The sequence below is a fragment of the Taudactylus pleione genome, unplaced genomic scaffold (genome assembly GCF_031769625.1).
Source record: "Taudactylus pleione unplaced genomic scaffold, aTauple2 ptg000007l, whole genome shotgun sequence".
In the NCBI taxonomy this organism is placed as follows: domain Eukaryota; kingdom Metazoa; phylum Chordata; class Amphibia; order Anura; family Myobatrachidae; genus Taudactylus; species Taudactylus pleione.
In genome coordinates this window covers 20,542,691-20,556,008 of record NW_028284410.1, presented here as the reverse complement: position 1 = coordinate 20,556,008, position 13,318 = coordinate 20,542,691, and the positions used below count along the sequence as shown (strand labels likewise).

At 44.2% G+C, this 13,318-nt stretch overlaps 1 protein-coding gene across 1 annotated transcript in view; it reads left to right on the top strand.

Annotated features, from left to right (window-relative positions):
* The window catches only part of IL22RA1 (interleukin 22 receptor subunit alpha 1), a 44,352-nt gene extending 34,740 nt beyond the window's left edge, over window positions 1-9,612 (top strand). Inside the window, exon 7 of the mRNA XM_088460572.1 lies at window positions 7,121-9,612. Within this exon, the coding sequence (XP_088316698.1) occupies window positions 7,121-7,912 (792 nt within the window). The 3' untranslated portion in view covers window positions 7,913-9,612. The remainder of the gene's footprint in view (window positions 1-7,120) is intronic.
* The last annotated feature ends 3,706 nt before the right edge of the window (window positions 9,613-13,318 follow it).

Genomic DNA, 13,318 nt, shown 5'->3' with positions numbered 1-13,318 from the left:
TTGACCGTTAAAGGGTGCTGTAACCCCCAAAGTACACTCCAGTCCAAACCAAAAAAAAAATTATTTTCTGTGTTTGTGAATTGTGTGCGCAGTAGCCGCACGTGCATCAACAAAGTAGTGCCAAGCGTGCGCCTGTGTCATAAGTAAAGGGCCGGCTGGCTTGACCGTTAAAGGGTGCTGTAACCCCCGAAAGTACACTCCAGTCCAAACCAAAAAAAAATTATTTTCTGTGTTTGTGAATTGTGTGCGCAGTAGCCGCACGTGCATCAACAAAGTAGTGCCAAGCGTGCGCCTGTGTCATAAGTAAAGGGCCGGCTGGCTTGACCGTTAAAGGGTGCTGTAACCCCCGAAAGTACACTCCAGTCCAAACCAAAAAAAAATTATTTTCTGTGTTTGTGAATTGTGTGCGCAGTAGCCGCACGTGCATCAACAAAGTAGTGCCAAGCGTGCGCCTGTGTCATAAGTAAAGGGCCGGCTGGCTTGACCGTTAAAGGGTGCTGTAACCCCCGAAAGTACACTCCAGTCCAAACCAAAAAAAAATTATTTTCTGTGTTTGTGAATTGTGTGCGCAGTAGCCGCACGTGCATCAACAAAGTAGTGCCAAGCGTGCGCCTGTGTCATAAGTAAAGGGCCGGCTGGCTTGAACGTTAAAGGGTGCTGTAACCCCCAAAGTACACTCCAGTCCAAACCAAAAAAAAAATTATTTTCTGTGTTTGTGAATTGTGTGCGCAGTAGCCGCACGTGCATCAACAAAGTAGTGCCAAGCGTGCGCCTGTGTCATAAGTAAAGGGCCGGCTGGCTTGACCGTTAAAGGGTGCTGTAACCCCCAAAGTACACTCCAGTCCAAACCAAAAAAAAAAATATTTTCTGTGTTTGTGAATTGTGTGCGCAGTAGCCGCACGTGCATCAACAAAGTAGTGCCAAGCGTGCGCCTGTGTCATAAGTAAAGGGCCGGCTGGCTTGACCGTTAAAGGGTGCTGTAACCCCTGAAAGTACACTCCAGTCCAAACCAAAAAAAAATTATTTTCTGTGTTTGTGAATTGTGTGCGCAGTAGCCGCACGTGCATCAACAAAGTAGTGCCAAGCGTGCGCCTGTGTCATAAGTAAGGGGCCGGCTGGCTTGACCGTTAAAGGGTGCTGTAACCCCCAAAGTACACTCCAGTCTAAACCAAAAAAAAAATTATTTTCTGTGTTTAGCCGCACGTATATATCAAATCGATATAACATAAATGGAGGACCAAACTTTCTCCGATAAAAATAAAATAGAGAAAGATCAAGAACCACTTCCTCCTAGTGCTGAAGCTGCTGCCACTAGTCATGACATAGACGATAACATGCCATCAACGTCGTCTGCCAAGGCCGATGCCCAATGTCATAGTAGAGGGCACATACAATCTCAAATGGCAAAGTTCAGGAAAATGACCTTGAAAAAGACATTTAAATCAGCTGAAGAAAAACGTAAACTTGCCAATATGCCATTTACGACACGGAGTGGCAAGGAACGGCTAAGGTCGATCCCTAGTATGTTCATGACTAGTGGTTCAGCTTCACATGACGATGGAAGCCCTCCTCCCACTAAAAAAATCAAAAGAGTTAAGCTGGCAAAAGCACAGCGAAGAACTGTGCTTTCTAAGAAGATATCACAAATCCCCAAGGAGAGTCCAAGTGTGGTGGTGGTTGCGATGCCTGACCTTCCCAGCACTGGACGGGAAGAGGTGGCTCTTTCCAGCATTTGCACGCCCCCTGCAAGTGCTGAAAGGAGCACCCACAGTCCACTTGCTGATATGCAAATTGAAGATGTCACTGTTGAAGTACAACAGGATGAGGATACTGGTGTAGCTGGCGCTGAGGAGGAAGTTGGCGAGGAGGATTCTGATGGTGATGTGGTTTGTTTAAATCAGGCTCCGGGGGAGACAGTTGTTGTCCGTGGGATGAAAAAGCCCATCACGGTCATGCCTGGGCAGAAGACCAAACATTCCACCTCTTTGGTCTGGCAATATTTCTATCCAAATCCGGACAACAACTGTCTTGCCATATGTACCATATGTAAAGGTGAAATAAGTAGGGGTAGGGACGTCAACCACCTAGGAACATCCTCCCTTATACGGCACCTGCAGCGCGTTCATAAAAAGTTACTGTCAAGTTCAGAAACTTTGGCTAAGACCGTAAGCAGTCCAGGGACACCTAAATCCCATTGTCCTGTTGTATCCAAGCGCCTGCAAACCACACCGTCAACTCCCTCCTCGTCAATTTCCTCCTTAGTCAGGATCGGAAGTAGTCCTGCAGGCCATGTCACTGGCATGACTGCCTCTCCTATCCGGGATTCCTCTGGAGGATCCTGCATTGCTACGCCTACTGCTGCCGCTGCTGCTGTTGCTGCTGCTGCTGGGAGTCGTTCATCATCCCAGAGAGGAAGTAGGAACACCACTACTTTTACTAAACAATTGACCCTCCAACAGTCCTTAGCGAGGAGGATGAAGTACGACAGCAGTCATCCTGAAGCAAAACGTATAACTGAGGCCTTGACTGCTATGTTGGTGTTAGACGTGCGTCCGGTATCCGCCATTAGTGCAGTGGGATTTAGACAATTGATGGAGGTAGTGTGTCCCCGGTTCCAAATCCCGTCTAGATTCCACTTCACTAGGCAGGCGATACCGAGACTGTACAGAAACGTCAGAAAAAGTGTCCTCAGTGTCCTGAAAAATGCCGTTGTACACAATGTCCACTTAACCACGGACATGTGGACAAGTGGAACAGGGCAGACTAAGGACTATATGACTGTGACAGCCCACTGGGTAGATGTATCACCTTACGCAGCAACAGCAGCAGCGTCACCAGTAGCAGCATCTCAGAAACGCCAGCTCGTTACAAGGCAGGCTACGCTGTGTATCACCGGTTTCAGTAAGAGTCACACCGCCGACAACCTCTTAGAGAAACTGAGGGAAATCATCGCCCAGTGGCTTACCCCACTTAGACTCTCCTGGGGATTTGTGATATCTGACAACGCCACCAATATTGTGCGGGCATTACATCTGGGCAAATTCCAGCACGTCCCATGTTTTGCTCACACAATAAACTTGGTGGTGCAGAATTTTCTGAAAAGCGACAGGGGCGTGCAGGAGACGCTTTGGGTGGCCCGAAAAATTTCTGGCCACTTTCGCCATTCAGCGACTGCGTGCCGAAGACTGGAGCGCCAGCAAACACTCTTGAACCTGCCCCGCCATCACCTGAAGCAAGAGGTTGTGACGCAGTGGAACTCAACCCTCTATATGCTTCAGAGGATGGAGGAGCAGCAAAAGGCCATACAAGCCTATACATCCACCTATGACATAGGCAAAGGAGGGGGTATGCACCTGACTCAAGCGCAGTGGAGAATGATTTCCATGTTGTGCAAGGTTCTCCAGCCCTTCGAACTTGCCACACGTGAAGTCAGTTCAGACACAGCCAGCTTGAGTCAGGTCATTCCCCTCATCAGGCTTTTGCAGAAGCAGCTGGAGAAAGTGAAGGAGGAGCTAAGACGGAGCGATTCCGCTCGGCATGTGGGACTTGTGGATGAAGCCCTTCATTCGCTTTGCCAGGATTCCAGGGTGGTCAATCTGTTGAAATCAGACCACTACATTTTGGCCACCGTGCTTGATCCTAGGTTTAAAGCCTATGTGGTGTCTCTCTTTCCGGCCGACACAAGCCTGCAGAGGTGCAAAGACCTGCTGGTGAACACACTGTCAGCTGAAGCGGAACGTGACACATCAACGGCTCCTTCTTCATTTTCTCCCGCAACTGGGGCTGCCAGGAAAAAACTTAGGTATCCAAAGCAACCCGCTGGCGGTGATGCAGGGCAGGCAGGACCAAGTTTGGACATCTGGTCCGGACTGAAGGACCTGGCAACAATTTCTGACATGTCTACTGTCACTGCATATGATACTGTCACCATTGACAGAATGGTGGAGGATTACATCGGTGACAGCATCCAAGTAGGCATGTCAGACAGTCCATACCTGTACTGGCAGGAAAAAGAGGCAATTTGGAGGCCCCTGTACAAGCTGGCTCTATTTTACCTGAGTTGTCCCCCCTCCAGTGTGTACTCCGAAAGAGTGTTTAGTGCAGCCGGGAACCTTGTCAGCGAAAGGCGTAGGAGGTTGCTTCCACAGAATGTGGAGAAGATGATGTTCATCAAAATGAATTATCAGCTCTTCCAGGGAGACCAGCCTCCAGAAGGTACAGAGGGACCTGTGGTGGTGGATTCAAGTGGGGACGAGTTAATACTTTGTGAGGATGAGGATGTACACACTGAAGAGGGTGAGGAATCGGTGGATGAGGAGGATGAGGATGACATCTTGCCTCCGTAGAGCCAGTTTGTGCAGGGACACATTAATTGCCAGCTTGTTTTGTGGGGGCCCAAACGAACCAATCATTTCAGCCACAGTTGTGTGGCAGACCCTGGCGCTGAAATGATTGATTTGTTAAAGTGTGCATGTCCTGTTTATACAACATAAGGGTGGGTGGGAGGGCCCAAGGACAATTCCATCTTGCACTTCTTTTTTTTCTTTGCATTATGTACAGTTTGGGGCCTAGTTTTTCTAACTGCCATCCTGTCTGCCACTGCAGTGTCACTCCTAGATGGGTCACGTGTTTGTGCCGCCCACTCGTGTCGCTTAGCATAGTCATCCAGCTACCTCGGTGCAACCTTTTGGACATGAAAACACTATTGTGAGGTGTGAGGTGTTCAGAATAGACTGGAAATGAGTGGAAATTACGATTATTGAGGTTAATAATAGCATAGGAGCAGAGAAACCAACAAATTCTGTGATTTTAGCTGTTTTTATGCTTTTTTAAAAAAAAATACAGATCCAAAACACAAAACCCAGAACCCAAAACACGGAAGGGTGGTTTTGGCAAAACCAATCCAGATCCAAAACACGAAGAAAGATCCAGATCCAAAACCAAAGCACAAAACACGAAAAGTGGCCGGTGCACACCCCTAGTAGTTAGTAAACATTAAAACAAATAGGGACATTTCTAGGGACAAATCTTAAAAATCTATCCTGACAATTAGGTACTGTTGGCAATTCTGTGTGTTGATTGTATAAATGGTTTCTCAAAGGTAAACTGAAGCAACAAAATACAGCTTGAAACCAGTGTTTCTTTAGTTAGCTACAACACCCCAATGCCTTGTGACTTGCAAAAATCTGCTATCTGTCTTCTTCAACACAATTACATATGCTGCCATTCTGGTTCTTCAGCATGTATGTGAACTGCTCTGTAGGTCAAACATAATTTATATTAAATGCAGAGCACTGGTAAAACTGGTCTTTTTGCATGCATGCATTCCTTTTGCACTTGTTTAGTTAGTTATAGAAGAAATTAACCCAAACATCCTGAACATTACAATACAGATTTGTTACTAAAATGTATATCGGTGAAACATCTTTGTTCCAAACAAAACCAGAAAAAAATATTTCCACAGAAAGCGCTGCAATACTGTTATTATATTTTAGTAATAACTGTATCCCACAATAGTTATAGCTTCCAATTGACTTATGTATGTAAACATGTAGTATGCCACTTTTGTGAAAAAGAAAATACTGTGGGCGGGATGCAGCAAGGTGAGAAATGCAGTCAAACCCCGAAAATGTGGGTTTGACTGCATTTCTCATATACACCAAGCCCCGGGATGCAACGTTATAGAAAAAAAGTAAGCAATGTCCAATGCAGTTAATGTGCAATGTAAGACATCTCATATAATTCTAGTACCGCTTATAAAACAAGAGTCATTGGGACAGTGGATTCGAGTTTTAGGTGGATAGAGAGGGTTTGGGTGGCTTGTGAGCCACACTTGCTGACGTCACATAATCCGCATCTGGTGGAGCCCCTAGAAGCCAGGTAGGGCTGATGAAATAGCAGGGGAGTGGCTTTCCACTGGAAGTGCTCTCTGGGCCTGATTCAGCAGTGCACTACAGGGAAACTGCGGCGTACTTGCCTACACTCCTGGAAGTTGTGGGAGGCTCCCGATTTTTCAGTTCTTTAGCTCCATCCCCTCTTCGTGGACCCACAAATCGCTGACTTTTCCGGGGAAAGGGACGGGGGACCAGGGGGAGACCACACCACACACCCTGAGCCCATATTATCTAAAACTTACTTCTCCGAGGTCCTGTGTTGGGTGACTCGGCACTGCACAAAACGTGGGAAAATAGCCGCCGTGGCCATTTTTCCTGCGTTTTGCGCATGCGCAGCGAGAAAATCGCTGGGAAAGTGGCTGCTACGCCATTTCCCCGGCAATCTGCGCATGCACAGTAGACTCTGGGCACACTCTAGTGCCCAGAGTCTACTGATCATACGGTGGCCGGCCATCCACTTTAGTCGGCTGCCGGCCGCCGGGAGGAGAGAGGAGGGGACCCCGGATGGGGAATGCACACAGGCTTCCTCCTCTCTTAAGATGCCCCTGATGAGTTCATGTACAGTACTGGCACATCTGCTTTATCTGCTATGCTTTTTAGAGAAGAGCTTATCCTGACTGTATAGGGAACTCTGGTACAAACACCAGTGTCATTTTTTCTATGTACGCAGAACAGAATTATGGTTAACTTATAGTATAGGTAAGAATGGCATTTTAAAAAGGATTGTCAGTTTATTCTTTAATTACAAATGGTGCATACACACGGTCCAGCTTTGCAGGACGATATGAACGATAACGAAAAAAATCATTCAACGATATTGATGATCGAGCAAGTTGGACCGTGTGTATGCACCATAACACATATCGATGAGCCTTGTTTTGCTCCCCTGACCCTATGTAATTCATATATGTCAGTAATTAAAAGGACAACTTAGCAACCTCGGGGTCTATTTACTAAGCTTTGTTAGGAAACAAAGTGAACGGTGATTAGGTACCAGCGTCACAGGCTATGTTTGAAAGATGTCAGTTAGGAGCTGATTGTACCTTATCACCGTTCACTTAATCTCCTAACAAAGCTTAGTAAATAGACCCCCTAGCCTCTTAAACATGCCCTTATCTTATATGAGGGCCCAAGTAAAATGTTTACTTTTATTAACTACTTTTGCTAAGTATACATTGTATGTAACTGATAATTAATCTACAGTATTTTATTTATTCTTTATACAGGACTTTAGAAAAATGACAAACTTTCCGTTAATAAATCCAGCAAAAGATAAGGTGATTATCAGTTCCTGTCCTGTGGGTGTTTCTCCAGAAATGTTTATACAAAATAACAAGCCAAGACAGAAAATACATCAGGAGCTGTCTAAGAGCTCTGAATTGGTAAATTACGCAAGTCAGTTCTGCAATTCTACTAATACTACCTCCCAAAAGGATGCTACACTGAACATGCAGTCCATATATTGCCCTCAGAAAAATAACAGCCAAACAGACACATCGGAAACTTATGGCAGAGTTTTCAAGGATCAGCCAAATAATAACGGGAAATATTTTCACAATCCTACCACAAATCATTGCAACATGACTTCTTATTGTCCCCAAGCAGCTTTCCAAAATAATGTTAATAATCCATTCCTGGACTTTGACAGTAGGACATGCAAGGAGTTAGAAAATAATCTTTGCAATTTTAATTTGTTGTTGCCTCTCGATAGTCAGGAGCCAAATACTGTTCTCGATACAAACCCATCTCTCCCATTAATGTCAAGTGTTATTGTGAGCAATGGTATTGGTTTTATAGGACAGGTGGGACAAGAAGATGAGCATGCACCAATTTTAGACCTACATCTTGATGGATTTATAAACAAGCAACAAGAAAATGACTTTGAACATAGCTTATTGGGGCACGTAGGTAGCCCATACAGCTTACAGTGTCCTATAGAAAATTCACAAGTAGATATTTTGGATAGGACTTCTATCTGTGAAACACCATACAAGGTGCAAAATCCCTTTGGAACCTAAACAGTCAATGTCTGGACTCTGGATTATACCTCAGGTATTATGGATATTCAGTTATGGTCTACATTAGACACATTTTGAGTGCATACTGGGAGTAGCAGCTTAGTATCCCTGATAATTATATGCAGGGCCGTAACTAGCTATGGGCGACTGGTGCCGCTACACAGAGCACATAGGCTCTGTGGGTAGCACCCTTGTGGCCCTTGCTCCTGGCTAGCAGGGTGCCTGGAATGGCACCCTGCAGCCAGGATTGCTGCTGCAGCACCTGTGGAGTCTCCTGTGGAACAGTATATGCAGCCGATCGAGTGCACTGAGGATGCCCAGTCAGTGCTGCACTTACCAGAGCTGCCGGTCACACCCTCTCCGCACAGAATCATGACGACTCTGAAGGCCATGTGAGAGAGGTTAGTAGAACAACTGCAGAGACCACTATCAAATAGGCAGCTATAGAGACTAGTGCTAAGGAGAGAACCATTTGAGAGACGACAACTATAGAGAGATACAGCTGGAACAAAGTGTAACATGAGAATGATTCAGTACCTATAGCAGAAAAATCATTTATATATCCCCTAAGCTTTAAGTGACAGAAAGTCTTGTACTTGACACTAACCAAAGATCATAAATTGTACATATAAGCCATGGCCAGGTAAAAATATTGTCAGAGTACACACAGTAACCGAAAGGGGACTATCCTTATTAGCAAAGCTACACCACATGAAGAGACTGAATTCAAAAGTGATGTCCATACCATCAAAGTCCAGTTAATTTAATAACAGAACTGTCCACCTCTGAATGAGGCCCTATGCTACTCAACACACAACTGTGAGCTACTAGAGGACCTACGGTTCAGAATACATACTGTGAAGATTCAGGCTGGTGAAACAGTGATAATACCATTAGAAAAGTACCTAATGTCAATGATCATCTTAAAAACCTACTTATTTGTCATTATTTATAGAATTGTATTGACTGCTGATTAACTACTTAATGTTAAAGAGAATGGTCCAAACCACTGTATTCTGTTAATTTCTGTCATAACCCCAAATCCTTCACCAACCACAGCCTTTTATGAACCCTGGATCCATCACCACATAACTAACTTTCTGCAAATACTAATAGGTACAAGAGTGTAGCAGTTATATAAAGAACAAACAGAAAACTCATCTTAAAAGAGGTATTGAATCAGAGGACTCTGTGTCCATCACATAGATAAAATATCAGGGCATTCTGTACAGATCATGAACTCTTTTATCAAATGTCATTAAATATGATATGGACAGACTTAACAAAAGGATCACTTTTTTTTTTTTTATATGTGAACGTCAGTAGCTTTTTCCCCCAGAGAACTGATTTGTTACATGTGGATATAGAGATCATACACTAAAACACACTCCCAAATACAACGTTGAAAAATAAATATGTATCAGTATGTTTGGGCAGCACAGACAGTGTAATGGTTAGCGTTACTGCCTCACAGCACTAAGGTCATGGGTTCAATTCCCTTCATGGCCCTAACTGTGTGGAGTTTGTATATTCTCCCTGTGCTTGCGTGGGTTTCCTCCGGGTACTCCGGTTTCCTCCCACACTCCAAAAGTATACTATTAGGATAATTGGTTCCAAAAAAAAAATTAACTCGTGTGTGTATGTGTGTGGGCATGTGGTAGGGAATATAGAGTGTAAGCTCTACTGGGGCAGGGACTGATGTGAATGGCCGAATATTCTCTCTGTAAAGTGCTGCGGAATATGTGTGCGCTATATAAATAACTGGTAATAATAATAATAATAATAATAATAATAATAATATCAGGTATATTAAATTGCTTAAGCTTTGTGCATACCTATACAATCATTTGGTAGCTCTTTCGATTTTGAGCTGTTCTTTCAAAATCAAATGAGTGTGTACGCACCTTCCATCACTCAGCAGTGCTGCCTCTGTGTGCGTGCATAATTAAACCAGGTCAGGTGACTTGCTATGTACTCTATACAGCAGGGAATGTACTAATGCACTGCAAGTGGCCGAATGCATACACCCTGTACGATACACCGTCCTCCAGGACCTATATGCAGTATAAATACGCTGGTATCACAACCTGATACCAGTACCCTAAACACTGGTGCTGGTACTGGTATCAGGTTGCGTAGGTTTTCTCCACATATATTTATTTAATATAATTCCAAAAGGAGTTTATGTAGTAAAGTGGAGGTGCACCCTTGAGACTGGGGAACTACTAAAATTAGGAAACAAAGAGAAAATAACTCTTTTTGGGGGCACTTAAACCTACTAAATTATTATTAATTCATTGGTAGTAATTCAAATTTTAAAAAGTAAAATACTGCATGTGTCCAGAAGAGACCTAACACAGTAAATCACACAAAAACAAACAGCAAAATAACCACATGTCAAAACTTGTGTGGAGTAATGGTGAGCACTTGTGCTAGAAACGTCTGATAAAATGATAATTGGTCACACATAGGCAAACCAGGAAATATTTACACATATGTGGTGAAATAACACCCAAACCATGGCCCCCATTTACTAACGAGTTTTATCACCAAAACGAGTGATAAATTTCACTGTGTATGATAATTAGAGGTAACTTACTATCCAGAGATTAGGATTCAAAGGTAATATTACTAGGGTGTAAATCTGTTATGATCCAGAAATAATTAAATATAGAACACTTCTGTGTCCTGTATAATACCCCCTTTATTATATATAGAACAACCTTTTTTAGAATATATGGTAATATCAACAATATTGTGGACAAAGCTAACAGAAAGCATATAGGACCTTATTCAGAGTCGGTCGCGAGCGCTGAGCTTCCTGCTCAAACAGAGCTGGAAGCTCCCTGGGGCTTAAGGTTGACGAGACCCTACCCTAGGGTCTCGTCATAAACCCCGATGGTCGCGATGGTCTTGACCTTAGCGGTCGTTAGAGCTGTGGGTGTTAACCCACAGCCTAACGACCGACATGGAGGCGGCCGTTCAGGATGCAAGCGGCCGCCCTGTTTCTGAGCGACCGCTTGCATCCTACGACCGTCTCTGAATGAGGCTTATAGTGTAATTGCCAGACATGCTGTGTATATGTGCATTCTGTTGGCTTTGGGCCTGATTCAGCAAGGATCGCAATTGCAAAGCTGCACACAGGCGATCCTTGCAATGCAATCCTTGCAATCATGCAAATGCAGCAGGAGGTGTATGACACTGCGACGGATCACCATCGCGACCATCTGTGTCGACATTCAGAATGTCAATAATGACACAATGTTGAAATTGTACTTCAAATATTTATTGATAGTTAGTTTTTCTGATGTATGGTGAACATTTTCAATTCCTACATTGTAAGTACAAAACTGTATATGTATGATCTGCTTATTAAATTTACAGTAGTAGGTTTTAGACTGTAATAGAGAAAGTGGCTACCTGCCATGCTTATTAGCAAACCGAGCCAATATATTATAAACACAACAAATTATGAAATTTGAAGAATTGAGAAGAAGCTTACACATATTATCTCTGGTAACAAAGTTATGTGCCCATTAATACTCAATTTTCTCAAAGTTCAAGGGGATGAAATAACATTGCATGGTCATATGGCTCTTAAGGGGCTTTGCTGTGATTATATTACCATGCAGCCTGCTATTGAGTCTGATGATGTGAGACACTTTCTGTGTAATATAATTGGTCATTCATTACTGACTGCTGTGTTCTGGTGTCAGTCACACACCCTTCTTCAGAAAAGACACAGTTTAATGTGACATGCTGTAGGGCCTGATTCAGCAAGGATCGCAATTGCAAAGCTGCACGCAGGCAGTTTTGCAATTGCAATCCTTGCTATTATGCAAAGGCAGCAAGAGGTGTATGATACCCCCTGCTGGATTTGCAATCCCATCACTGCGACAGAAGCCGCTCTGGGACTGATTCAGTACGGATCGCTATTCTGCTTATACGCACGCAATGCAGTTGCTAATATCAGCGATGATTATGCACACAGTCTCACTGCAAAGGTATGCTAATCTCCGCGATAACAATGCAGGCTTAGCAAAACATAAGGATGCCCACCTTATCTTACACACATCCGTAATACTTAGCAAGACTGTGAAACCATCGGTAACATCGAGTACAATCACAGCCTCACGCACACTTGCACAAACTCTGATTTTAATCAGAAATTGCTAACTTCATCACACGTCATGAGTACTCAAGCTGTGTACGGCATCGCAGTGGATAATTTATGCACACCCATGTAACGGCGTTCAAACTCACTGGCACGCATGCGGTTTGCCGACCACCCCCCCGTCACCTCCCACAAATGCCACTTCCTGTCAATCACTCTGCGATGGGTTTGCATAGTCACTGGGATCGCAGTCCTGATCGCAGTGGCTAGTTTGCGCACACACAACAATTGGTCGATTGTATGCGTAATCACAGTTGCGAGCAGTAGTGAATCAGGCCCTAAACCTTTCCTCCATTACAAAGATACATTCACACCAGTGACTGTAATTAACCCAACTTGATATAGCAAATGAGAAAAGTTACAAGTGATTTACAGAAATTTAGCAAGTTGTTATCTGCAATATAAAATAGTTTAGGGCTTGTGAACTAGAGTTCCCATCAGACTTCTTCATAAAGTTTGCAGGAAAAAAGGCAAGGTTTAATAATACAGTTTATAAAAACTCAGGAGACTCAACTGATATGTCAAATTGCATCTAGTGAACCAATGTACAATAAAGGGACAATCACACATTTCTATACAAACTAACCTTGGCAACAGCCGGCAGCTTGCTCCCCCATCAGCACCTTTTATAACATTGGACCTGATTCAGACCCGGTTGCTAAAGTGTGCTCGCTCGCTGTGAGCAATTTTCGCCCCATCTGCGCATGCGTATAATTCGCAGTGCGCGTGCGCAAGCCAGGTTTTGCAATCTGATTTTGGTTGCTCGTAAGACATTATCAGGTCGCTACTTTGAGTGACAGATAGTGCCGTTTGTGAGTGGTAACAGGGGAAGGTGCTTGAAAATGGGGGAGTGGTGTTACGAACGCAGGCGTGTCAGGCCGCCAAAACGCTTTTTAAAGGGCATGCTTAATTTGCAAAGTTGCGTCATTGTACATGTCACCTGTATGTTTTTCAGCCCGCACTGATCGCAGTGCTTGTGGCGGGGAAAGGCAACCTCAAGGGCTGCGAGCAGCTCCGATGGCTCTCGCTGTTACCGATTAATCCTCCAGTTCCCAGAGATGACGTGTGTTGCGAGTGGCAATGGGGCGTCTTTATACACTTGCGAGCGCACTTTGCCCTAGCTCGCTAAGACATAGAGGGCCTCCTTATGTGACGCAGTGCGAGCCCTTCATTTAAATATCCGGCCCCTTTTTGCTAGGAAGCGGCAGCATCTTGAGATCAGGTCTGAATGG